The sequence below is a fragment of the Perna viridis genome, chromosome 3 (genome assembly GCF_037379345.1).
Source record: "Perna viridis isolate PV_CMFRI_1.1 ecotype Kerala chromosome 3, ASM3737934v1, whole genome shotgun sequence".
NCBI classification, from domain to species: Eukaryota; Metazoa; Mollusca; class Bivalvia; order Mytilida; family Mytilidae; genus Perna; species Perna viridis.
In genome coordinates, this window is record NC_142447.1 from 44,435,694 (window position 1) to 44,460,887 (window position 25,194).

Consider the following 25,194-nt stretch of genomic DNA (forward strand, 5'->3'; position numbering starts at 1 on the left):
GGTTCTTTTATTGTTCTAATATTTTTCAGTCCTATCCCCCCCCCAAAAAAAAAACAACAACAACAACAACAAAAAAACAAACAAAAAAAAAACAAATAGCCGCTTTTCGCCAGAGAAAAAAGGCAGGATAAAACTCCACACAGACAGTCTGTATGGGGTACCCGAAAGAACATTAATTCATGCTAAGTAAGGTTGCAATATCAAAGGAGGAGATATTTGAAAATGTAAACAACGGCAAATGACGACCGGACGAACGATGAGTACGCACATTTTTTTTATCTATAGCAACGTTGGATGTGTTTTTAATGGATCAAAATCTAAACGGTTATTCGTAAGGAACATTCATGTTAACTTTTATTACTGAATCCTGCCTAGTACTTTCAAAGAAAAAGAGATGCCCTCAAGGGATAAAACATGTACAGTATTGCGATGTGCTATAAAGTTATTGACAATTTTGACAGCGAGGAGAAAATTGGTGTATGGGGTTGGAATTTTGGGGAAAAATTGTTCAAGTTATTCATTTATTAAAAAAAACTCCACAATTAATTAACATGATAGATTTTCTAATAGAAATATTGATCTTGCTTGCTGGTTAAATATAAATAAAAATATTGCAATTGCGAAGCAAAAATTTTCATCCGGGTCGACTCCCCCTCCCCTTTGTAATGTCCATTATCGTTTTTACAAGTCTCGCACAGACGGTACATGTATGGTAAAGCTCACGGTGTTCGCTGATTTAGGCAATGCCAATCCCATATTATACTGTAGCCTTTCTTGTGCGTTGCCACTTAGTATAAAATTTGGTCATTACTTGTATGATTTCCGAATTAGGGCGATTATTTGCTTCCGGCTCATTCGTTCATTTCCGGCTTTTATTGACATTATGCATGAGAAACAACATCGGTTTTTTTTATTTTTTGTGGTTTTGTTTGTTTTAATTTACCTTGTTTCTGAATCGTTATGTAAAACACAATGCGGTAGCACTAACTGCTATGAAGGAAGCTGTGTGAACGAGTCTTGTGTCTGTTACAAAGGATGGAAAGGACCGTCATGTCAACACTGTTCTGGAAGAGTCAGGTATGTGATGATGTACCCGAGTATAGGATTGTTTTCGTTTTTATTCTATTGCAAATACATTGTTGACCTTAAACAGTTTCAATATGTGTGACTCACGCACTCCTTTGGTAAATGAAAAATGATGGAAATAAATAATCTGTTATTAGGTGATCCATGTACAACTTACAAAGTTACATGTACACAGTATATCCAATCCATTGTATGTACATTGTTTAAAATGCTGACATGGACATGCTCTATACACAAATTTATTAAACACAATAAATTTGCTTCCATCATTTCATACATTCTATTAATCCCTTGTGGGATTTGGCGCTGGAACTAATCCTGCAAAGAAAGAGGTTAGAATTTCGTTCCTCCATACCCTAACCTCTTACTTCCGTGTGCCATATTGCATAACGCTCGTTCCGCCGTTCTTTGAAATTGTTAAAATTATTGCTAACTATTTGCCAATTAAAACGTTTTATAGTTTCCTTACCATAACACAGGAGACGGTGACTAAATTGAAGAAAATCAAATGACCTACCTGATGAGAAAATTCAGCAATCCTGAAAATCCTTTGTAAAAGCAGTTAAAATTAACTTAACAGTATATTTGGTTTTTGGCATTTTGAGTATGTAATTCCGGTTGATAAAATTACGGATTTTAAAATTTGCAAAATGAACATATCAAATTATCCAACGAATTGCTCTTACCATAACACAGGAGAAGGTGACTAAACTGAAGAAAATCAAATGACCTACCTGATGAGAAAATCCAGCAACCCTGAAAATCCTTTGTAAAAGTAGTTAAAATAAACTTTACAGTATATTTAGTTTTTAGCTTTTTGAGTGTGTAATTCCGCTTGATAAAATTATGGATTTTAAAATTTGCAAAACGAACATATCAAATTATCCAACGAATTGCCTTTACCAACTTTAAGTTCGTTTTGTCAAAAACATATTGTATTTCGTAAATTTAGTGACCTAATTCAAAATGGCTTGTCCTTTTGACAATTGTCTTCATTACAAATATTGTCTAGGTATTTATCAAATATTTAGGATTTTTATCGCTCAATTTCTGGTAGGTTAAACTTCTTTAATGTAAATAAAAGACTTTTAAAACACAAGTTAATTCACATTAGCTGTGGCATTCAACATGTCAGATGCTACAGGTTAGGATGGCACCAAGTCAGAAAATAGCTTGCCAGACAACCTCTAGCATTGTTGGAGTAGCGCTGGAACAAAAAATATCCTGAATCCAGAAAGAAATCAACATTCTATTTGATCTGATATTCATTTATACATCGCTATGAAAGGAATCCCCCTTTCTTTTTCCATTGCTACAAAAAGAACTGCTGTTTTTTTCTCTCAATCCCCCATGTTATGGAAGAGTAATCAAGGGAACCAAGGTTATAGCAGTAATCAAAAGAATGTAATCCAGGGACAAAGACCAGACATGGAAAACGGACACACACAACATAAAGTAACTAAAATCATACATACAAAGTAACAAAAGCAAATGAGCAGCTCGGACTCCACTAAAAACTGGGAGCATGGACCAGATGCACCGGTAGGGTAAGCGTCCTCTGCTTTTCTAGAAAAACCCACCGAGTTGCTCATAAAAAGTCAAGTCCGGAGTAGACAAACTAGGAAAGGAAAACTATGACCCATTGTATAAATCAGTTTTCATGGTGCAGATGGATACACCATCACGATCCACAAGTTCATGATGACGACCATAAAACTTCTTTAGTGAGGACTTCAATCTTGTAGCAACATAAACTTGTTCCAGAAGCCTATTTGTTAAAATTCTAGCATGATACAAAAAATCTGCGTAGTTTCGGCAAGCTCTGGTATAACGTATGAGTTGTGATATGAACACTCCATACGCAGTTGCTGAAGGGATGTTGCCAAAGATGAAAGGAAAGTTGACAATTCTGAATGAAAAGTCATCACGTTTGTCGTAAAGTTTGGTCAATAGCTTTCCTTTACCGTCGATTTCTAAGTGTAGGTCAAGGTATGAGGCCGACTTCACAGTGTCTGTAATATCCTTTATCTCAACTTAAATTTGTAAAACACTGAGAAGGGGGAATAGGTATACCTTGTGAACTACATGTAGTGTATTCATTGTCTACAAATTTACACGAACTTCAGTCCCTTAACTCTATTTAACTTGGTACTTGTAGACTAACAGAAAAAGATGGTCTGATATTTGATGGTTATGGAAATTATTCTGAAGATAATAAGTGTACCTGGCTAATAGCACCAGAGAACAACACACAACCAATTCATCTGCAGTTTAAACAGTTCTCTACAGAATGTGGATGGGATCATCTATATATATATGATGGAGATTCAACATTTTCACCTCTATTGGTAGCTTTCAGGTAAATATTTTTGTTGGCACCAAAATGAAAAGCTGACAGAAAACATGAAGAAATTTAGTCTTCTTACTTTCTAAACACAATTATTGCACCTATACACAGATCAATGGACCACTGTGCATCATATACACGAGCTGTTTTCAAAGATGTATTAATTTTTTTGGACACGTGTATACATTTTCAATGTATCCAAATGGAGATTGAGAATCAATGATGTAGTATTTCCGTATATGGTAATAAAGCGTTACTTCCTGTTTTCATTTATACTTATTAATTAGGTCATCGTGAAAATACAAAAAATCATTCTAACTTTATTAAGCACTAACCTGATGAGGAAACACTTGATACACTCGTATCTAAACATACTATAGTTTTATAAATACGAATGTTTATGAGATGATATTATTTGTGTCACATCTCCTTTTAAAAGTATTGCATGTTTATGCCGAATGACATATTTAACTACTGATGACTTGTGATTTTCAACTGCAGTCTTCCATTTTTTTAATTTTGACTTTTTGCGACAAAAGTTTTTTTTATACTACTGCTAATCTTCACATAGTTCAAACTTGAAATGATGAAAATTTGAAAGGAAAATGAATTACTCCTAATTGTTTTAACAACATGTACATGTATTATATCAAGTTACAATAATATTCTCATTGTACTGATGTTTCTTTTGGCTGACTTAAAGTTAAAAATTTTCGAACAACTTGTTTTAGACACAATAAAAAAGAGTAAAACAAAATCTTGCCTACAATGTACCTACCCTATTTTTTTCAATTTTTTTGGCCAGCTACATGCCGTTAAGGGAATACATTTTAGAATTTCAGTCCACACCAGGGGCAAAAAGGGGTGTGTTTGGTTTACATAAAAATTAGGTGCTGATCATAAACTTAATACTATACAAAGTTTTGTAAAATGCAGTTCATCCTTAATTAACATGTAAACCTTACTTAGTGCAAAGAGTGGAGTCAAAATGTTTAAATTCTGCCAGATGGTGAAAAATACTTCACTTCATTACATTTTTCTTGCAAGAGACTTTTGCCACATGTGTCAAGAACTTAAATATTCAGACCATAAAAGTCTTTTGAATCAAGACAACTTAGGCACAATACATGTATTTAGTTTGTTAAAGCATGTGACTCTAACATGTGTATGCTGAGATTGAAAACCCATCCAAAAACCTCCCAATTCCAATAGATGTATATACATTTGTGGATGCCATTTGCGAAAATAATATATTTTCCCTTTGTTAATTCTCCTTCTACTTAAAGATTGATGAAGTCACTATTAAAAATTACATTGTTTCATTGATATCAAAAGATTATTTGGAGACAAATTTAGGATCATTGACAAAATGACAGGTGTGAATTCATGTATTAATTCAATAACAGGGTCAAAAACGAGTATATACCATTCTCCTTTTGTAAAGTGATCAACATCTTTCAGTTCATTATGTAGGACTTTCCTACAGAGAAAATTATGAGCTATAGAGAGTTTTAAGAAGAACTGACTATTTTTATTCTATGTACACATGCAGTTTTGCTATTAAAAACAATTTTTTGGATTTTACATACTTATCAACATGAGTTGTGAGGGATTGGATTTTAGTTAGGGTAATATACTAGCTGTCATAAAATAATGTGATAAACACTCAGACCTTGCTGACTGTCATCACCAGAGATTCTATAATTTCTATATGTTAATTTCATAGTCTTGACAGTTAGAATTTATCTTTCATTAAGTACAGTAATGGAATTTGGGAAAGGATGGCCGATGTAAACTACATGTAATTAATGTAAAGCCATATCAGCACTGCTATGCTTACAAAATATTTAAAAATACCTGAGGCAAAAACTGCATTGTTTTTTGTTTATATTAAGCTGTATTTTATCTACAATTCAGCTTCTGACCCTTTTAAAAAATGAACAGCTTTACTATAGATACAATGTATGATAATAAATGAATTAGACATTCAATGAATTTGGTTGGTAAATTACAATAGTAGACTGTAGCAAGACTCTTTTGACTAATTTCTTAAGATCGCTTTTTATAAATGTAGAATTATTGTATTGTAAATTTACTGGTATGGAGTCATTTTTCAACAGTCTTTGATATACTGGGTTTTGTTAACACAGTGTTACTTTGTCATGTATGTAGAGAATATCTTTAGCTTTCCTCAGTCTTGAACCTTTGGAATTTTTCTTTTTCTTTTCAGTGGTTTGATACGACAACAAAATATTGATGACACAGCTTTACAGGAGATAGTTACCTATTCTGGAAAAGCCTACATATATTTTTATAGTGATGCTGCATACAATATGTCAGGATTCAATATAACCTACAGGTGAGTGCCTTGTACTGAGTACCACTAAAAACAGGATATATGGATATTAGGTTGGTCTGTCCATGTTCGTATACAGCTTTGTAGTTAAGTAATATGAATATTTTTATTCTTTAATGTCGGCAAAGCAGAAAATGATTCTTTCAAAAGTTGTCATTTGACCAACCATTTGACATTTTGAGTCTAGGAATGTGGGGAGCTTTGCTTTGGTTCATGGTGAGTTTTCCCTATAATGAGGCTGATAGGTACTAAGTGATTCTGTGACTATAAATAATACACAAGATTCATTGGTCATGTGACAAACAAGAATTCCTATGATCTCAATCTTTAATTTAAATTTAATTTAATTTACTATCTGAAGCACCATGTACAGTTGTATACCATACTGACATATTACATTCCCTTAAGTTTTGTCAATGTAAATGTATATACATGTATAGTGATATACATTGTATTATCATTTTTTACCTATTTTCTCACTGCTATTTAAATGAAGGGTTTCATAAAAGTAAAATGAAATGATTCAAAATTATGGAAGACAATTTTGCCAGACAAGCTTTGGTAACATTTATTAATTTAATATATAAGACAGGAAAGTACCTTTCTGCTGAATTTAAAGCACTGCCAATTTTTTTTCAAATGATGAAAATAACATTTAAACTGAGCTGATCAATTGCATGTAACAAGGAAGTGATCACTATCAATACTGCGTTCTGTTGTATAATTTATTGGTTATTTACAAAGACCTCATTAAAATGGTTTAAACCTTTATCAATTTATGGTTTACTTGTAAAGGAAAGTTTACATTAAGTTCTATGTTCATTGGACTATCTCCTACATAACATGTTAGTTTAAATATCATAAAATTTTCATGTTCACATAAATGTAAATTAATTTGAGATAAATACTTTAATCTGACTGGATAAAATAATTTTGTTATATCTCAGTGGATAAAAAAATATTGACACGCCCCTTTTCAGTTAAATTCATAGCTACTTTTCTCATGTTTAAAGATAAAAATATGTTTTAAAATTAATTTATAAGAATTGGCTATGATAAAAATTTTGTCTATTGAAAAATAACATAAATTTTCCATGTGCATATTGTTTATCAGGTGAAGTGCAATAAACAAAATATGCACATGGAAAATTTATGTTATTTTTCAATCGACAAAATTTTTATCATAGCCAATTCTGAAACGTATTTAGTTCCACCCTGTTTTCTATTATACATTTGTTTTTGAACTGTTTTCAGACAGGTTTAGTGTATGTTATAATGAGTACTAGAACATGTACTATAGATCTATAAATGGCATCCATTCCACTGTCCAATTCACAATGACAATAATAACAGGGATGTGAACCTCTAAATTGCCAATCAATATCAATAATTTTCACTACTCAAAGTGATAATGCTCTATGTAAATACATTGTACATAAAAACAACAGTATTTTACCTTTTATTCAGTTGTATAGGTACTATAAAAGGGAGGTAGTATTGATTTCCATTTATGAGCTTCAGCTTTGCTTATTGTTGACTGATTACATAATATATATGTAGAGTTCTGTGACATTGTGGACCATATGCATACATGTGCCTGCCAACTGACCCACTTTTAGTGGGTCACATTCACCAAAATGACTTTTCACATACCCTCAGTTAAGACCCATAGTTGGTCACAGTTTTTTCTACCAATTAACATTATCTCAGGAAAAATTAGTAAATCAATACATGAAGAATAGTACATGGCAAAACCCGTATATGCCATACCATCCCAAGATGCCAATATCAACCAGAGGGCCTGTGGCACCAGTGCTGGTATTGGTCGAAGGTGATTGGTATGTTATATGTATTTCGCTTTATATTTGAAGAGGAAAGAATTAGTGATATTTTATTGTTGAGAAAAAAAACGTTCCTTTGGTCTAGTTCAAGTACGTTTTCAGTTTGATAAATTTGATTTCTGCAAATTGCCAATGGCCATATGAGCTATTACCACCACTTGACTTCCATTCTCATTGTCCATTGTCGTCGTCATGAACAATTTTTCAAAACTCTTCTCCTCTGTTACTACTTGACCAATTTGAACCAAATGTTATGAATGTACCTTGGGGTATCTTGCATAGAACTGATGTGGTGATTTTTGATCCGTCAATAAACATGGCTGCAATTACATATAATACAGCAAAAGGGGTCAGGCTAGTTTTTCACACATATTTCCAAAACCGTAGACTTAGTCAAATTCTGATATGGGATGAAAGTGTTCTGCATAATGGGATCTATTTCTCAAAATTTTTGTTTTAATCTGTTAAGCCATGTTGGAGTTATTGCTTTTCAAAGTTTTTTGCTATTTTCATTGTTATTTCTTTCAAATATCTTATGCTCTGACACTACCAGACCAATTGGATCCAAATTTGGTATGAATATTCCTTTAATACTGTATTTTTCTACAACTGAGGATTTTTGATATGTGGAAATACATGACCACTGTTGCTAAAAATATAACAAAGGAGTTAGTCTGAAGTTTTTCTCATACATGTCCTTATTCAGTAGATTCAACCGAATTCTTTCAAGTACTGAAATGATCCTTATTATAATATAAGGCCTACAAAAGTCTCCCAAGGTATCAAAGTTGTCAGACAACTCCCTTTAAGAGTTATTGGCCTTGAAAGATGAAAAGTAGCTTATTTAGTTTTCAGCCGATATCAGTTTCTGAAATGATCCTTATGATATGTCCTACCGAAGTCTCTTGAGTCAAAATTGTTGTACACCTGCTTGTTAAATTTATTGCCATTGAAAGGCAGAAATTTTACCAGGTGAGTGATTCAGGCTCCTGGGAGTCTCTTGTATTTTTTTTCACATCATTATGGTCTACTATTCGGAAAAAAGGAGAAACACTTAGTACAGTAACAGGAAATCTGAGTATGGGTGTAATAAAGGTTGTGATATCACAATGCCTGGTACTGATGAAACAAATCTGGATGTACCTTTCAGTAGCTTAGACAGGTAAAAATACCTCGTACCGCCTCTTAATGAAAGACCTGAGACAGACAACATAAACTCACAAAAATAGAGTTGTCAAAAGCAGAAAATGCTGTTGTCTATATGGACAACAGAATGAGCTTTAACTTTCCTTCTTAGAGTTACATATTATCCAATACCTGATGTACTTTTATAAAACTTATAAAGTTATTATATTATTTCATCTTTACAGGGTTGGTGGTTGTGAGAAAGACTGTTCTGGCAATGGGCAATGTATGAATCAAACATGTTCATGCTTTACTGGTTATGGTGGAGAGTTTTGTCAGACAGAAATATGCCCTAACAATTGCTCAACCAATGGTGTCTGTGCAGGAACACAGTGCAACTGCTACCATAGCTATACTGGTATGTTATTTCATGTACATGTACATAAGAGAAAGTTCTTTTAAACCAGACACATGAAGTGGTTAGGTATTATGTGATAACCTCCCATTTCTTTGACAGGTGTATGTCTATCTGTCTGTCACCAATGGGTTTCCTGTAGAAATTGAGAACAGAACAATTGTTTAACTGTAACAACAAATTTTCCAGATAGTTTCCAATATTTATCTCTTAGTACATGTCTCATGCACTTTTCAGTTACTGCCACAAATATCATTAAAATGCAGTGATAACATTGCATGATCACTGGTAACTGCTAGTACATTTTCATATAATGACAGGTATCAAGCAAAGTTCAAGCATATTTGTGATTGTGGTCACTTCAAACATGTGTTAATTGATTTTATTTCAGGTTCTGACTGTTCAGTGATGTCCCAGTATGGTTTATGGACTACATTTGACATAGACAGTACGGTTGGTGGTCGTGCATCAGCTGCTGTAGCACAGATCAACAGCCAGCTGTACATTACTGGTGGATACTCACTCAACAAAGGTCTACCATTTCTTGCCAGGTAATCTGCTGAATAATGTCACTTTAATTAAAAATATGCTTAGCAGTATTGTATGATGGTGTGTGTTAGAACTTCCAATAATGAGGCTGGAGATAATGGGTTAAATAGTAGTGTTCATTTCTATAGGAACTTTATCACAACCTTTTGAAACCTACATTTATGTATCTAGAATGTGTCAAGCATTTAAAATTATGTGCTCATGACCAGGATGATATACATGTATGTCAATAATTAGGTGAAAAATTGAAATTCATGAACTCTGAAACTCAAATATATCTGTATATCTACCATGATTAGTATTTAGGATATTTTTATTTTGACATTAATTTCCTTGAAGTTATATACATGTAGTTGTTACTTGACTGATGTAAACTCTATTGATAGATTTGACTTTACAACTGAGACATGGAATAATATAACCCCAGTATCTCTGAAGAATCCAGAAGATAGATATGGTCACTCACTCGCTGAATATCAGGTAAGGCCATACAAAAAAATGTCTCTGCTGTGGTTCTAAGGCCACTTAAAAAAAAAAATATTTGGGAGGGTGACTTTTTTTTAATTCTGTGAAATAGTTCATGATATATGCTGCTCAAGCAGAAAAAATATTGATAATACAGTTAAGAAAACATGCATGTAGAGGGTAAGTTGTGTAGGATACTCCATGGCTTTAAAAATCTATGAGAAAAATTATTTTTGCATGATATTAGTGGCCATGTTTTAATCATGTCAGATAACTGCATCTGCTGAAGTGTTTTGAACCTTCTCATCAAGCCCGCAAACAATCCAAAAGAAAAAATTATAAAACTGAATTTGTTTTTCGGACAGGATGTGAAAAAGTTAGGTTTAAAATTGTTTTGTGGTCATGTATATATACAATTACTATTAAAGTGATTAAAGTGTTTAAAAATGAATGTGTTGATACATGTATATTGGAATCAGTTTTCTTTGGCTGTCATTACTTCCATCCATCAATTAATCCAAATTCCATATCAGTTATCTTGGTCGCTGATTGTTGATTTAAATCTCTTATGGATCACATAAATCTCTTATAGATCACAGTTTTATTTTACATCATGTAATCTTTGAAATTTTGTTCATACAACAAATTTCATGAGGATCAAAAACCTCCAGTGCTTAACAACACTTTGATTTCAATTCAGCAATTACCATACTACTTACATATTATAGAATAACTTATACATGTTTGGTGGAGTTGTGGACAAGGATACAACAAAAGAATTATGGATATATGATATTTCCAACAGCACATGGACATTGAAGAACTACAACTCGACCCCTCCTGTTGCTGTAGCTTCCCATACTGCCCATATAATCAATGGTGTCATGTACATTCTGTTTGGATATAGTCCTATTTATGGATACAAGAACAGAATTCAGGAATATTATATAAGTGAGTATACTAGAAATTTATATCCATTTTGTGAAAGGATTTCAACAAAAAATATACATTGTAGTTAAATAAGATTTTAATTTTTAATTGCATCAGACTTGCATGTATACCAACTTATTTTTGAGGATGTTAATTTTTGTGTTTTCAGACGTCAAATTAATTTCATTGCTATTTATTTTCACAATGTACACTCTGTCTAACATGGAAAATTTGATAATGAAGGAACCTACTTGCAGATTTATTTTTACTTGCCAAATTAGTGAAAGAAAAAATGGCTTGCTTAATGAAGTTGGTTAACAGTATTGTGATTTTGACATTGAGTTGACTAACAGTGTTTCAGTCTACCTCTCTGTACCTACTGTGTCATGGAAGCAGTACATTTTTGTCATTTGAATTGATAACTGTTATTGCAGGTTAATCTGGAGAATTAATATGTTGGATTATACCATGCGTAAAACTCCCATTTATAAACATGATTTGATTTATTTTCCAGATAATGACACTTGGATAGTTCCTAGGACCCAAGGATCTGTTGTAGAGGGTGGATTTGGTCATTCTAGTGTGTATGATCCAATATCTAAACTGATCTATGTGTATGGAGGTTACCATGCAGGAGAAACATCCAGTGATCAGCTTAGTGATAAACTATTCAGTTTTGATATTACTACAAGGTTCTGGTAAGCATATTCATTATTTTTGAATGTGCTAAAACTGATGGGATTGAAAAACACATACATGTATAATTATTTGAATTCTTAACAAAATTAAATGAAGTATCTGTTATTTGATGAAGATTTTACAAGAAATTGTGAGTATGTATTTTTACGAAGATGATTCATATAGATTTTTTATTTATTTTAAAAGTATATCATCATTTTGTTTTTCTAAGAGAATAATTAATTGGAAAAGAAATAATAACCAGAATATAATCAAGACTGCAGAAAATTCCCAGATTTAACTAATGAGCAGAATAAGTTCCTTGCACAAGTTAAAGAAATCTTCAAGTGTTCTTGGCCAAGTTATTATATTTTTTTTATTCACAATAACCAATTGATTATCCTATTTATTGTATAAATGTTCTTCGTAAATTTTTGCAATTTAAACATAAATTTTAAGTTTTTATTTGATCAGCAGATTGATATTCTTGTTGTGACGTTTTGGTGGGATGAAAGTCCAACTGTGAAATTACAGAAATTATTTCACATGTGAATTATCAAAATATTTGCGCAAAGAATTAAATCACTGCTATTTATTTATTGATATTTTATTATTGACAATTAAATGAAATTGTTATAGGACAATTCAATGTGAAAAGTGAAACAGAAAATTATGATCACAAGTATGAAGATTACAAATAAGCAATGCGCTTAACTTGTTCCGTGCATACATAATATGATTTAAATCTTCCATTCTTGGTATGAGTGTTGATATTTTGGTTTGTCATGACTACAAATTGATGACAGTATCCATTTTATAAATAACTCATTGTCATTTCAAAGAATTAGGTTATTTTTAGAAAGGCATTTGAATGTCCCAAACCATAGGTAGGGTCAGGTGACATGTCTTTCTCTTGAGCAAAGAATTGTTTGGTTTTGGGGCAACAAAGTTCAAGATTGAAAAGCAAAAGGGTATTTCTTATAATTTTTGGATTTGCTATGGACGGAGCTCTTTATACTCAAATAACATTTGACTTTGTTGATTCTTCACCGCTATGCTGTTATATTGTTGATGTCTTGACCAACAGGAATCTGCCACACCTTCTGTAATGCACGCTGTGCATCAAAAGTTCAAACAATGGCATTCTACCTGCTGATGTCACTCCCTAAAAATTGTCATGTCCAACAGAAAGATTTTGAGCCATTCTTGTTTTGACAGAGAATCTATATACTGGTATGTAGGACATTGTTTTTTAACACTGTTATTTATATTTTAAATTGATATTGTAACTTTTCTTTCCAGGAAAACTTTACCAAGGAATCAGCAGCCTCGCTATTTACATTCTGCTGTTTTAATTGGAGGGTTAATGTTGGTGTTTGGAGGGAATACCCATAATGATACATCCGTTAGTCTTGGAGCTAAATGTTATTCTTTAGATTTCTTGGCTTATGATATTGGTATGTAACATTGGAGGTGGCAGAATACCTATATTAACATTGTTGTAATTTATTAACATGTATTGATATAACTCAAAGCAGTTAAAGTTAAACTAAATTCTCGGTATGAAATTAATTACTTAGACTTGTTTTTATTTTTGAATAGAGAACAGAACTAAATAAAGCATGGAAATACTGAATGGTTGCTAAATGTATCTTAGAATGCAGAATATAGATGCTTCAAGTATTAGACTTTATCACATTTTTCATTTAAATAATATTACTGTTGGGTATGTAAAAGGCAATGTTTTCTGTATGTTATCTGACCCTAGGGCAATATCTGTCTTCATATATGTTATCCTGTTCATCGGCGATGTCACAGTCAATTTGATGTAGCATTGTTAGTTGAAATTACGGATCACACACTATTGGCTAGTTTTTCTTTAAAGAGACATTTGTTAAATAATTCATGACTGGTATGAAAATATGTGATAAACAGATTAATACATGGCCTTTTTAATATTGCCTGTGTTATCAGCCTTCAATTGATATCATCTCTCAGGCTAAAGCCCTTGGGGCTGATATCAAGATCTCAAGCTGACAACAAGGTCATTATTATAAAGGCCATGTATTAATCTATAAGTATTGAAACATAGTGATTGTGTTATTGTTACAGAATGTAATACCTGGTTAAATGTTAATGCTTTGGAACTTCCCAGTAATGGAGCTAGATATGGGCACACTGCTGCTATACATCAAAAGTAAGTTATTCTCTTTTTTACTATTTTTACTATTTTCACATTATCTATATCAGAGAATGTCAATAGCAATGATTTGAAACTTGGTTTGCAACTTCACCATACTGGGATATGTTATGATCAATTTAATTTGGCCCAGTTTTAAGATGTTTTGGTATTAAAACTAAGATATACTTATCTGTTCATTTACAATGGTATAGTAGTATTTACCTTTATCATCATTGAAAATTTGTTGGTACATGCTGGTGAATTACAGTCTCTATATATAGTTTGTTAATGGGTTAGATGAGAGAACCAGTTTTGGTGTGTGATATCATTAACATTGACTAGAAGTCAATGTACAGTGTTTGTAAATTATTTATGTTTAGAAATGGAAGAGACCAGATGTATCTTTTTGGTGGTTTTAATGGTATGATGGAGGACAATGTATTAGTATTTACTCCAGGTATGGATCTTTATTTTGACCTTGTTATATTTAGACATCTATTGGTAATGTGTATCAGAAAAATTTAAGTATGTGTAATTTAATGATTTGTCTGATATTTTCTTTGTTTTCTCCTTATCACAAAGATTCTTTGTAAGAATTGTGCTATTCATGAGTGAAAAAAATTCTCATGTTTTGAATGATTATCAGTACATAACTTTAGAGTTTTCATTGGTAAGTAATTTATAAATCAATGTAATGCCGTATTATTCATTATCTTACATCAAATAATAATTTTTCATGTTAAAACTTGAAAATTTTTGTTTCCATAATTTTTGTTTTCAAACTGGCTTCTTGGCTGTTTCTTTAATAATCTGTCTTATGTTGACAAATTTTGTTATGAAATAGACCTGATAGCTGCTTTATCTTGTTTTAGGTAACTGTAACTATAGTGATATTGATTCCTGTACCAATTCATCACAAGGATCAATTTGTTTGTGGACAGATAGTCAGATATGTGTATCAAAGGATGAGTTTGGCACAATTAAGACAAACAGGACATGTGGTTCTGAAATCTCAGGTTTGTTTACTCTTTGAATTAAAATGAAATCTGTCTACTAAACTTCTTTTGGGTTGTAGATTTTGTCGGGTTCAGACAGGTGTTTTGTTAACGACAAAATTTATTTGAAATATGAAAGGACTTGAAAAAGTGTCCGTTATAAACAGATTTTTATGTTTATTCATCGATCATTTAAGACAGATTTCTCTGCATCAGTAGTTTTTGAAATGTGAGCCAGGAAACCTCAGTTTTTCATACTATACTCGACGTCAGTTTAAGCACGTTTTCGATTCAGCCATTCTTTTATCGAGTCAGAGTTGTCTTTCTTTTTATTTGTTAAACGTTTCTCAGTTAAAAAAAAGCAAACATCGGTACTTATGATTAATATGCACAGTCAAAATAGAATTTTATGATTCATAACGCGAAATTCCATTGTAATTCCGTTCTTTTTGTTGCTATTTGCCGATTATTGACAAAATACTGATAATTGTATTTGTCCATTTCTATGTTGACAAAAATGTAATTTCTCATTAGTTTGAAAATAAACAATTATTTAGTAGGAACGATAACCTTCAGAAGAATTTTTGACACAAAATAAAGTGGTAAATCTTTTTTTTTTTTGTCAAATTACCAACAACCGAAAATCGTGTTGGTAACAAAATCACGGTCGATTCGGCAATGTAAACATTGTGATCTGGAATTAAAATGTCATCAGATTTTAATTATTCACATTTTACGGAGAAGCCATTTTGTAATATGAATGAGCAAGTTATTGAACACATTCTAAAAATTGGTAGGTGTCAATAAAACTTCACACCAGTTTTTTTTTTTCAAATTTGAACAATATGTTTTGCATGTGAAGCTGAGTATAGATTCCTTACAGACAATATTTGATAATGATCTAGTGTTAACATTTGAATAGTTTAAAGGTCAGGAAGAAGCAGGAGTTAGCAGAAAATATGATAAAATTAGTTGTTTCATTGAGATAATTTTTATAATATCATGGCATGCAATTTGTACCTTTTGTAGGTTGTTGATTGATGTGAAAAATAATGATGGTAGAATAGAGTTTCTTTAGAAGTTATGTTGCTGTAATACTGTGTTGAGGTTTATGTGTATTTTTTTCCACTTTAAAATTTATTCTCCTTTATAGACCATTCAGACACATGTCAACATGCCAAGGACTGCAGGACATGTGCATCCACATGTCTCGGTATCCATGGTGATTGTACCTGTCATTGGTGTGGTTCTTCCTGTACACATAATTGTACAACACAGGTAAGTCTACATGTGGTGTACTCTTTGTAGCTAGCTATATAGATGCCATGTTAAATATAAATATATTGATAAGAAAATGTTTTAGTGCTCAGACAAACAGTATGAAAAATAATTATATAAAGTATTTATATTTTGATTTTCGAAAATATGGTTATTACTAATAATAGAAATAGTCTTGTGAAATATTTTGTTCAGTTTTAGGGAAAAAACATATTAGTTTATAAGTTAATGTATTGAATATTAATACTTGATGTATACTGGTACATATTAAAGTTCAATTTTGTATTTTATAGGCTTTTTCCTAATGGTCTTGATGTGTTCATATTAAATTTGAATTTGTATCAGCTTTTTTTTTTTAAGTAATCATGTAAAAATTTCAGTTTATACACAATCCCTACTGCACACTCTTCATCAGTTTTTATGTACAATACCAGTGGCCAAAATAGAGGGTGTAGAGCTCATTGGTCTATTGTTCTTCAGAAGGAATTGATATGTAACAACAGTCATAACTTTTTTTTCCCTTTGAAAACAAATGTTACAAAGTACAATAGCATATTAATGATCTGTCCACAATCGACGTCTTCCGAGGGTATTATAGGTTTGCACTACAGTGTCTCAAATTTATTCAGGACTTTTTTTCTAAATGCAAGCAGATATTTTAAGGATTGTTTTTATGTAAATGTAGTATGGTTGTGAAGTTTTTGTTTTGTAACACTGCAATGATTTTTAATTAAAATCTTGGCTTTGGACTGGATGAATTTTGTGAAAATCACACATTTCCACCTGTACAGGTTTTTTTTTTTCAACAGACATGTTTTTTCTTTGCTTTGAAACATGATTGATTTTCATATCTGAATTTTACTGTATGTTTACTTCTTTTTTCACCTATTTCAGCTATATTGTTGTTTTCATAGAAACGTGTTTGCTAAAAGCTTGCAGATATTAAAATATATTTTTGTTTATGAGTGTATAATGAAGAATTACAAATCAAGTTGAATTTGGTCCAGCCTCAATGATTTTTCACTAAATAACTGACCTTTGTCTGAGTAGATATCATAACAAATTTTGTTGCTGATCTTTAATGATGTATGACAAAATTACCAAAATGAGCAAAGTAAAATTCATAAAATATTTTAGAACTTCATATTGTACATTCCTGATGTTGAGCTGATACTTTTTATGTAAGTGTACTTAGGGTGGTTAGATGCTTGGTCAACCTAATTAAAATAAGACCTATCAATTGTTCCATTCAGTCACTGATTTTAATGACATTCCTGATCAGCCAATCAGATTTTAGCTTTCATGTTTTGAAAGCATTATTGAAAGGGAAACCCTGAGGACTCTGAAAAGGTCATCTGAAGAGAAAGTAGAATGTTGTGTTGTTAGATCCTACATGTAGTGACTGATTGGAACAGTTTATGTTAATTAGATTGGTGTTTGATCTGTTGGCTGTTATTTTATGGATTATTTTCCTTTGGTACCTGTAAGGGACTGTTTATTGTTATATTCAATACTTTGATAATCTTGTTTTAATCAGAATATATATAATGTACCTCTGTGATACTGATTTAGTCTGATGCAGTACCTTCTTGTGATCCTTTGCTCTAATTTTCTAGCTGGAACACTGTTGTATTGATGTAAACCTTGCTTTCAGTATCTGTGGATTTAATTATTTAGTTACTGCTTCTTAATACAATGTAAATTATTTGCTATAATTATCTGACATTAAGACTGCAGTCAGCTTTCTTTCTTTGCTTTATGTCTATTATAGTTTCGGTTAAGTGACTTGGAAATAACTTCTGCCATTATGAGTATGAACTGAAGCCTTTTTATATGGCCGCAAATATAGACTGGTCTGTAATGGTATGGCAATGTTTTTATAATCTGTTGACATTGGTGTACAGACAATAACTTGACTGAAAGTATATAGATCTCTATGAAATTGTACCAAATGGCAGTTTACCACAAAATAATGGCTGGGATTGCTTTTGGGGTTGCAATGTTAAGTGCTAAAAAGGGGTCAGAAAGCAGCATTTTCCTTATGTCTAGATGATGACTTGAATGAAAATATATGGATATCTTTGAAATTGTCTTCAAAAGGTGCCATACCACAAAAAAAGGGCCAGGATTGAATTTGGAGGTTTAGGAAGGGGACATTTTGATTCTAGTCAAAATCTTACTGTGTTAAACTATTAGTAGCAATCCATATTTAGAGCTGCATCAAGCTTGAATGGTGTTTCGCGACTTTCCCCATTCATTCAGGCTTCAACCTCTGTGGTCATATCAAGCTGTTTCTACAAACTTTTAAATTGCTCTTCCTTCTTCCTTGTCCAAAAAATCAAGTATTTGATAAAGGTTATCAGACAATAATTTATTGTTTTAAAGAGCCTTGTTAAGCTTTTACTGTCTTTGTTGTATTTTCAGTTTCAGTGTACTTGCATGCCCTTTGAACTTCTTTATTTTGTTTGATATAGCCAACAGATAATTGTACAAGCCAAAACTCCAACCCATATGATAGTTCCATGTGCTCAGATCACAAGAACTGTCCAACCTGCATGAGTTATGGTGAATGTGATTGGTCAAATCCTAAGTGCTCTAGTACAAAGGAGATTGATTTTGTAGGTTAGTATGCTTTAACTGTGCTTCAAGGAGAGTATAAGCTTTGGTGTTGTTTGTGGATTTTGAAGGTTGAGCAAAGAACTGAACTATAATACAACATTATAACTTTAATATCTATGTGCAATTACATAGAATCTATGTTTTCTTAATTTTTGTATGTTTTGATTCTTAATTAGAGATATAAGTCAGTTTTAACTTTGGCATATTTAACATACAGTTATAAATAGTTGTGTTTAGGTTCAGTTCTTCTTGCAATATTTTGGTGTAAGTGGAGATAAAAGAAGACATATTTTATTTTAACACAACAGCCTGTGACTGAGGTAACAAAATGTCCAGCCAAGTACAGTAGTCCATGCTATGCAACACAGAACTGTTTTGCCTGTATCCAGTCTGATTCCTGTGAATGGAATCACAACTCCAAGAAATGTCAGGCAGTCAAATACACTTCTGGTGAGAGTGGATTATTTCTGCAAATCTTCATACCAATATACCAAATAAAAACTGAATGTTCTGCTCTGTCTGCTTCATCCCATTTTTTAAGAAAGAAATCTCTTAATTAACTCTAAAGTGGACATTAGCAAATGGTATTTTAACATCAGATTAAAATTATGCCCTCTCATGCTGTGATACTATGAATTTAGCATTAAGAAAAAAATTAAGCATTAGACTGAGGGGTGACCCTATAGCACTAAATGTAAATCTGAAATTTCAAAGTTATTCGGTGGTTGTTATGTCTGTCCATTGGCAGTACATGTTCTTCGAGTGCTAGAGTCCTTGCATTTGACCCCTGGCTGAGTCCTACCAAATTTAAACTTAAAAGATTACTGCTTCCATCAGAATCAGTGTATTTATATGAGATATCTTTCTATTGGCTGTCAGTTTCATAAGCCAGGGAGCTGAATATAGGTTCAGGGTATTGATTTAGTGTAATTGAGATTAAGTTGTACCTAATTAATCAAATGTCCTTTACAAATGGATTTAATATCTTTCATGGGACTTATATTAAGAATTAATCATTCAATCAAAAATATTTGTCTATTTTCTACACTATTGTTTGTTTATTATATTAACTAAAGTATGGTTTGCTGTTATTCCATAATTCCAAGTTTTGATCATTTTTGTAATGTAAATTATTCTTAAGGAAGGATTCATGAAAACAAAATCCAGGTCATCTTAAAAAAAAATGATAAAGCCAATTTGTAATGGGAACATATCAATGTTAGTGCACCAAATGTGTATATAAAGCAGAATATTAATTGAACTAATTAATATGTAAATATGAGTTGACCATAGAGGTAACAAGTGTTTTCAGTTATTGTATCATTTTACCAGCACAACTGAATATAAGAGTACATATAGGTATTGCTATAGTGACGACATGGACAAGGATATGGTTACAATTATAAGGTTTCCTACATAATTTGTAAAAATGGAATTGAAGAAGCTTGTGGTTATATTACAACCCTTGATATTTAGTGTATTGAGTATATAATGTTTAGCAGGGCTGTTCAGGATGTATTCAAACTTTTAAGTTAAAAAATATTCAACCTTTTATTTTTAGCTATAGCTAGGTCCAATTCTTATATTATCACTAAAGCTTCACTATTTTTTTTTTCAATTTAAACAGCCCAAAGGAAAAGCTTAAGTTACCCAATAGGTCATGATGTTTACAGTTCACCTTATGTTGAGTTTAATAAAAAAAAATCATGACAAGCTGTACCCATGTTTTATTGAAGTTGCTCTTCACAATTATTTTTACTATGCTGAGTATGTTACAAGTGTTCAGTACTAAGATATAAGGCTATGTCTTATTATTATTTTCATGCCAATTTTTCCTTTAAAATTATAATGTGTCACACCCTTAAATAAATTTCTACAATGAAGAAATTCTAATGAGAAAATATTTTTCCATATTCAATATGGAATAACTTCAGTGATATTGAATGTTATAATGTGTGTATTTTACAGACTACAATATAACAAGACAAGTTAAGAAGTGTGAACAGCCATGTATAGCACACAAGAGCTGTGAGAATTGTACAGCTAAAGGATGTATGTGGTGTGGTAATAAACAGTTATGTGTACAGACTAACTCCTATGTGGCATCATTTATCTATGGCCAGTGTATGGAGTGGACTACTCAGCAGGCTAAATGTCCAGGTAATAAAACTTGTATAAGTTTATGTGTTTTTATACACCTGCTTTATTGAAGGAGTTGTGGTGTGTATCAGTTCATCCATTTATTTGTTTGTACACAACTTTTTTTGTAACAGTTTCCTCCACACAACATCACCTGGTAATATATAAGTAGAAGCATTATATACATTTAGGTATGCCATATCATCAGATTTCAGACTGAAATCAACTTTTTTATACCTTGACCATATGGTTACTGAGTTGGGAATGGGAATATATATGTTTTCTTGTCTATGCTAGTAACAAATGTCTATTCTTTTCTTCAGCCACCAGATGTTCTGACTTACATACATGTGACCAGTGTCAATCTAATCCCACATGTGGGTGGTGTAATGACAAAGCTAATACAGGTTTAGGTAAATGTATGGAAGGAGGACTTCAAGGACCAGTCAATAACCAATCACAGATAGACTTTGGAATGTGTGATAATGATAGATGGTTTTTTATTGGCTGTCCAGGTAAATCATGCAGCATGTACTTATTTTGTCGTCAAACTCCAATCAGTTCTGTTGTGATCAATTACTTGCCAGTATTCATCCAAAATCTTTTTACATTCATATATTTGGCTTATTTCTTTATTTCACTGTTTTGAAAAAAATTCTAATTTGAAAAATGATTCCTGCATATCATTTCAAATACAGTTTTCCCTAAGGATCACCCAGATAACCAAAAGGTGAAAATTCAAAATTTTTCACCTACTTTTTTAACAACTTTTATATTTTTCAGAATGTCTTATGTATGGTAAAAATACCAATATATGTTGTTTCTAAGGGTGAGAAAGTTATAAAATAAGTAAAAAAAGATAGGTAGTAAAATTCAATTGAAAATTGTTATCTCATTTTAAAATAACTTTTTTTTTTCTGTCAGCTTGTCAGTGTAATGGACATAGTATATGCTCTAATGTTACTGGTAAATTAGATGTCTGTGAGGAATGTAAAAATATGACTGAAGGTAGGAAATTTTGTAGAGTTGTCTAAGTCTGGATAACAAAACTGTCTGGATATTAATACTGAGTGTTAGAGGTTATATGTGCAGTTTAACATCGTTGAAAGGGACCTGGCGTAAATGTTTGAGTTATTCTAGGTCGGGTACAACCTAGAAATAATTAAATTGGTTGGTGATTGTTTGTGCATTTACATAATTTGTTTTGCTTGTACATGTACGTGTACTTCACTTTACTTTACTTTGTGAAGTCTTGCGTTTCATATCAGAAGATATTTTTTTATGTGTTGTATATCATGTTTTAAATACTGAATGGCACCGAGTGTTTTATAGAAATATCCTTTTTTGTTTTTTCTACATCGAAAATGTCATAAGTACACAACATGCTGCTTTGAATAACTCACAATCATTGTTAGTGTAATTTCTGATAATAAAATTTGTTTCTATTCACTACACGTACTATTTTGGATTAATTAAATACACAAATCAAGCCATAAATAGTGTCAACAAATAATTTCAAAAGCCGGGTAATCATTGTAAAGACACACTTCTATCATGGTTTGTATTAAAGTAATCAGTTTTCTGACTAATTAGTTGATTAGAGACATCAGGGTCAGTTACTTCAAAGTCCTGTCTAGGGGACTGATTGAAAACCTCAAGTTATCCAAGATTTCAATTCATCTGAGTTCGAATCTAATGAGGTGAAATTGTATTGGAGTTAGGGGAGTTTTGCTTTGACTGAAATTAGTTAGTTATCCGAGTTAGCGACTCTTCTGAGTTCAACACATTGAGGTTCGTCTATCCTGATTAGAAAAAAAAATGTTATCTCAAAGACATAATTTTATCATGAGACAGTGACATTATCAACACAATTTCTTTTATTTAATCATTATATTTGAATATTAAACTAAAATTATAAATTCTTACTGCAATTTTTGTTTTGCATTTTTATGAAATAACCTCAATAATTTCTTCATATACAGATGAAATATTGCAGCCCTTCCATATGTTAGTTTATATAGAAAATTTAAAGATTATTTTCTAGAAAACTAGAAGCAAGTGAATGAAATTGCAATAAATGGTTTGAAGAAAATAATTTTTGTGTTATTTTATAGATGGGGGTGGACAGTTGAGAACTTTCATTAAGAATAAAATAAAGTTCTGATGATATTACATTTTTGTAAAAGACATTTTGATAGTCATAAAAAAGCTGTGTTAATGCTATACATGTTAGTTGACATTTTTTGTTTTGTATATTTTAGGTGACCACTGTGAACAATGTAAAGAAGGCTACTTCGGAAATCCTGTCAATGGAGGCACCTGTAAAAGTATGTTAATGCAACTATTTATAATACATGTATATTGGTCTCTTACATTTTGGTTTGTGGAATATAATTTAAGACCAATTTTATGTTGTAGGTCATAATATACAGAATAAGTTACTTTAACCTGTATTTACCCAGGGTTTTCCACACATTTAAAGTCGCAGGCTGAAGCACAGAAATAAAAGGGTGAGGTGTGGGGGTGCCAAAGCTCCCCATTAAGTTTTATCAGATATGGTGTAAGCTTGGCAATACCTTAGGCAGCCAAAACACAGAAGTACAAGGTTATGTAGGCAGCTATTGTCTTCACAAGAAATCACTGTTTACCCTTCATTCACCTGTAAGGATGGACCTTTTCACTGCAAAAAATTGGAAGCAAGGCTATTGGTGATCATTGGATCAAAATTGAATATTTTAATATAGTACTTTAACATTGCCACCTAATTCAAAAATGAATTAATTTATTGTAGCTGTTGTAAAATTTAATTAAAAAAAAAGACATAAAATGGAATTATATTCCAAAAATGTCATTGTAGCTGGTCAAACCTTTATAGCAGATACATGTACATATTTCTAAGATCAATTAGTGTTTTTATGAATTTTTTGCCATTACATTTCAGAATGTGATTGCAATGAGCAGGCTGATTCATGTGACAGGAAGACTGGTGTATGTAACTGTAGAACCAGGGGTGTGATAGGTGATAAGTGTGATGAGTAAGTCATAGCTGGTTTTATATGTACATTGTTCATAGTTATATCCCACAAATGGAAATTTCTGGAGTAAATCTCATTTTTTTTCACATACATGGGGTACCTAAATCATTGTGAAATATTATACCTTTGTTTAAATTCCTTGATACATTTGCTATATCTATATAAATACTTACACAACATTTTACCTGCTATTTATTCCCACCACAAAAAAAAATACCAACTACCATCTAGCATTAGAGCAAAAAATGTCTGGCACTTATCAAAATCAGACCCTAGTAGCAGTATACAAACTAAACTCAAAAGGTCATGTATAAATAATTAAACAATCTAAAATAAATAATCAAATCATCTAAAATAAATGTTTTATTTTCATATTATAGGTGTGACAAGCCACATAAGTATTATGGAAACCCTAAGAATGGTGGAACTTGTTTCTGTAAGTCACTTGGTTTGTTATTGGTACATGTAGTACTTTAGGTCAGTTGTACATCACTTGGTTTGTTTTTGGTACATTTAGTACTTTAGGTCAGTTGTACATCAATATTTACATGACTGGTAAAAGAACATTTCAGTCTGTGAAACAATAAAGTGAAACCTCGGTATCTCGAACTCCAAGGGACCATTGAAATGTGTTCGAGTTATTGGGAGTTCGAGAAATTGAAGTGCATATATTTCCAGATTTCTTTCGTTGCCTGTCCGAGTTTGACTTTATCGTTAGAAATTGCTTACTTCCCCGAAGTTGTGTTAGTTAGTGGATATTTTTCATTCGCTTTCGGAAGATTATGTTGATTTGTGGACATTAAAAATGCTGTGTTTTCTTTTAAAAATGTCCAGAGTGCGGGTTCATTGGTCAATAATTTGTTTCCATCCGATTTTCTTTCATGGTTTCATCATACCAACTTGGGAACATTCTCAAACTTCAATCAGTTTTTTATTAAGATCAAAAGTACCTAATTAGTGATGACTTAAATATTACCTGTAATTAACTAAAATGACATTGATTAATGATTGGGTTTCAGTTTTTCACACCTTTTATTACCCAAGCTGACAAAATGGCTGATGAGTTCGAGTTAGTTAGGGTTATTCTCTAAGATTTATTACCGAACGGACCAACTAGTCAGTTCGAGTTTTGGAGAAATCGAAGTTCGAGAAAT

General features: G+C 31.8%; 1 protein-coding gene across 2 annotated transcripts in view; it reads left to right on the forward strand.

Annotated features, from left to right (window-relative positions):
• The first annotated feature begins 846 nt into the window (after positions 1 to 846).
• LOC148622412 (attractin-like protein 1) overlaps positions 847 to 25,194 on the forward strand; it is a 32,119-nt gene continuing 7,771 nt past the window's right edge. The window contains exons 1-20 of one of the 2 annotated variants that reach the window (XM_088572302.1): positions 847 to 1,077; positions 3,245 to 3,445; positions 5,664 to 5,792; positions 9,001 to 9,173; positions 9,562 to 9,721; positions 10,106 to 10,199; positions 10,913 to 11,135; positions 11,629 to 11,812; positions 13,095 to 13,249; positions 13,905 to 13,989; positions 14,355 to 14,431; positions 14,847 to 14,990; positions 16,123 to 16,247; positions 18,722 to 18,869; positions 20,835 to 21,026; positions 21,329 to 21,520; positions 21,930 to 22,013; positions 23,267 to 23,332; positions 23,947 to 24,040; positions 24,421 to 24,476. In XM_088572302.1, coding sequence (XP_088428428.1) covers positions 884 to 1,077; positions 3,245 to 3,445; positions 5,664 to 5,792; positions 9,001 to 9,173; positions 9,562 to 9,721; positions 10,106 to 10,199; positions 10,913 to 11,135; positions 11,629 to 11,812; positions 13,095 to 13,249; positions 13,905 to 13,989; positions 14,355 to 14,431; positions 14,847 to 14,990; positions 16,123 to 16,247; positions 18,722 to 18,869; positions 20,835 to 21,026; positions 21,329 to 21,520; positions 21,930 to 22,013; positions 23,267 to 23,332; positions 23,947 to 24,040; positions 24,421 to 24,476 — 2,776 coding nt within the window. In that variant the 5' untranslated portion in view covers positions 847 to 883. Of the gene's footprint in view, positions 1,078 to 3,244; positions 3,446 to 5,663; positions 5,793 to 9,000; positions 9,174 to 9,561; positions 9,722 to 10,105; positions 10,200 to 10,912; positions 11,136 to 11,628; positions 11,813 to 13,094; positions 13,250 to 13,904; positions 13,990 to 14,354; positions 14,432 to 14,846; positions 14,991 to 16,122; positions 16,248 to 18,721; positions 18,870 to 19,174; positions 19,317 to 20,834; positions 21,027 to 21,328; positions 21,521 to 21,929; positions 22,014 to 23,266; positions 23,333 to 23,946; positions 24,041 to 24,420; positions 24,477 to 25,194 lie in introns of both variants that reach the window. The other variant, XM_088572303.1, reaches the window with a different exon arrangement.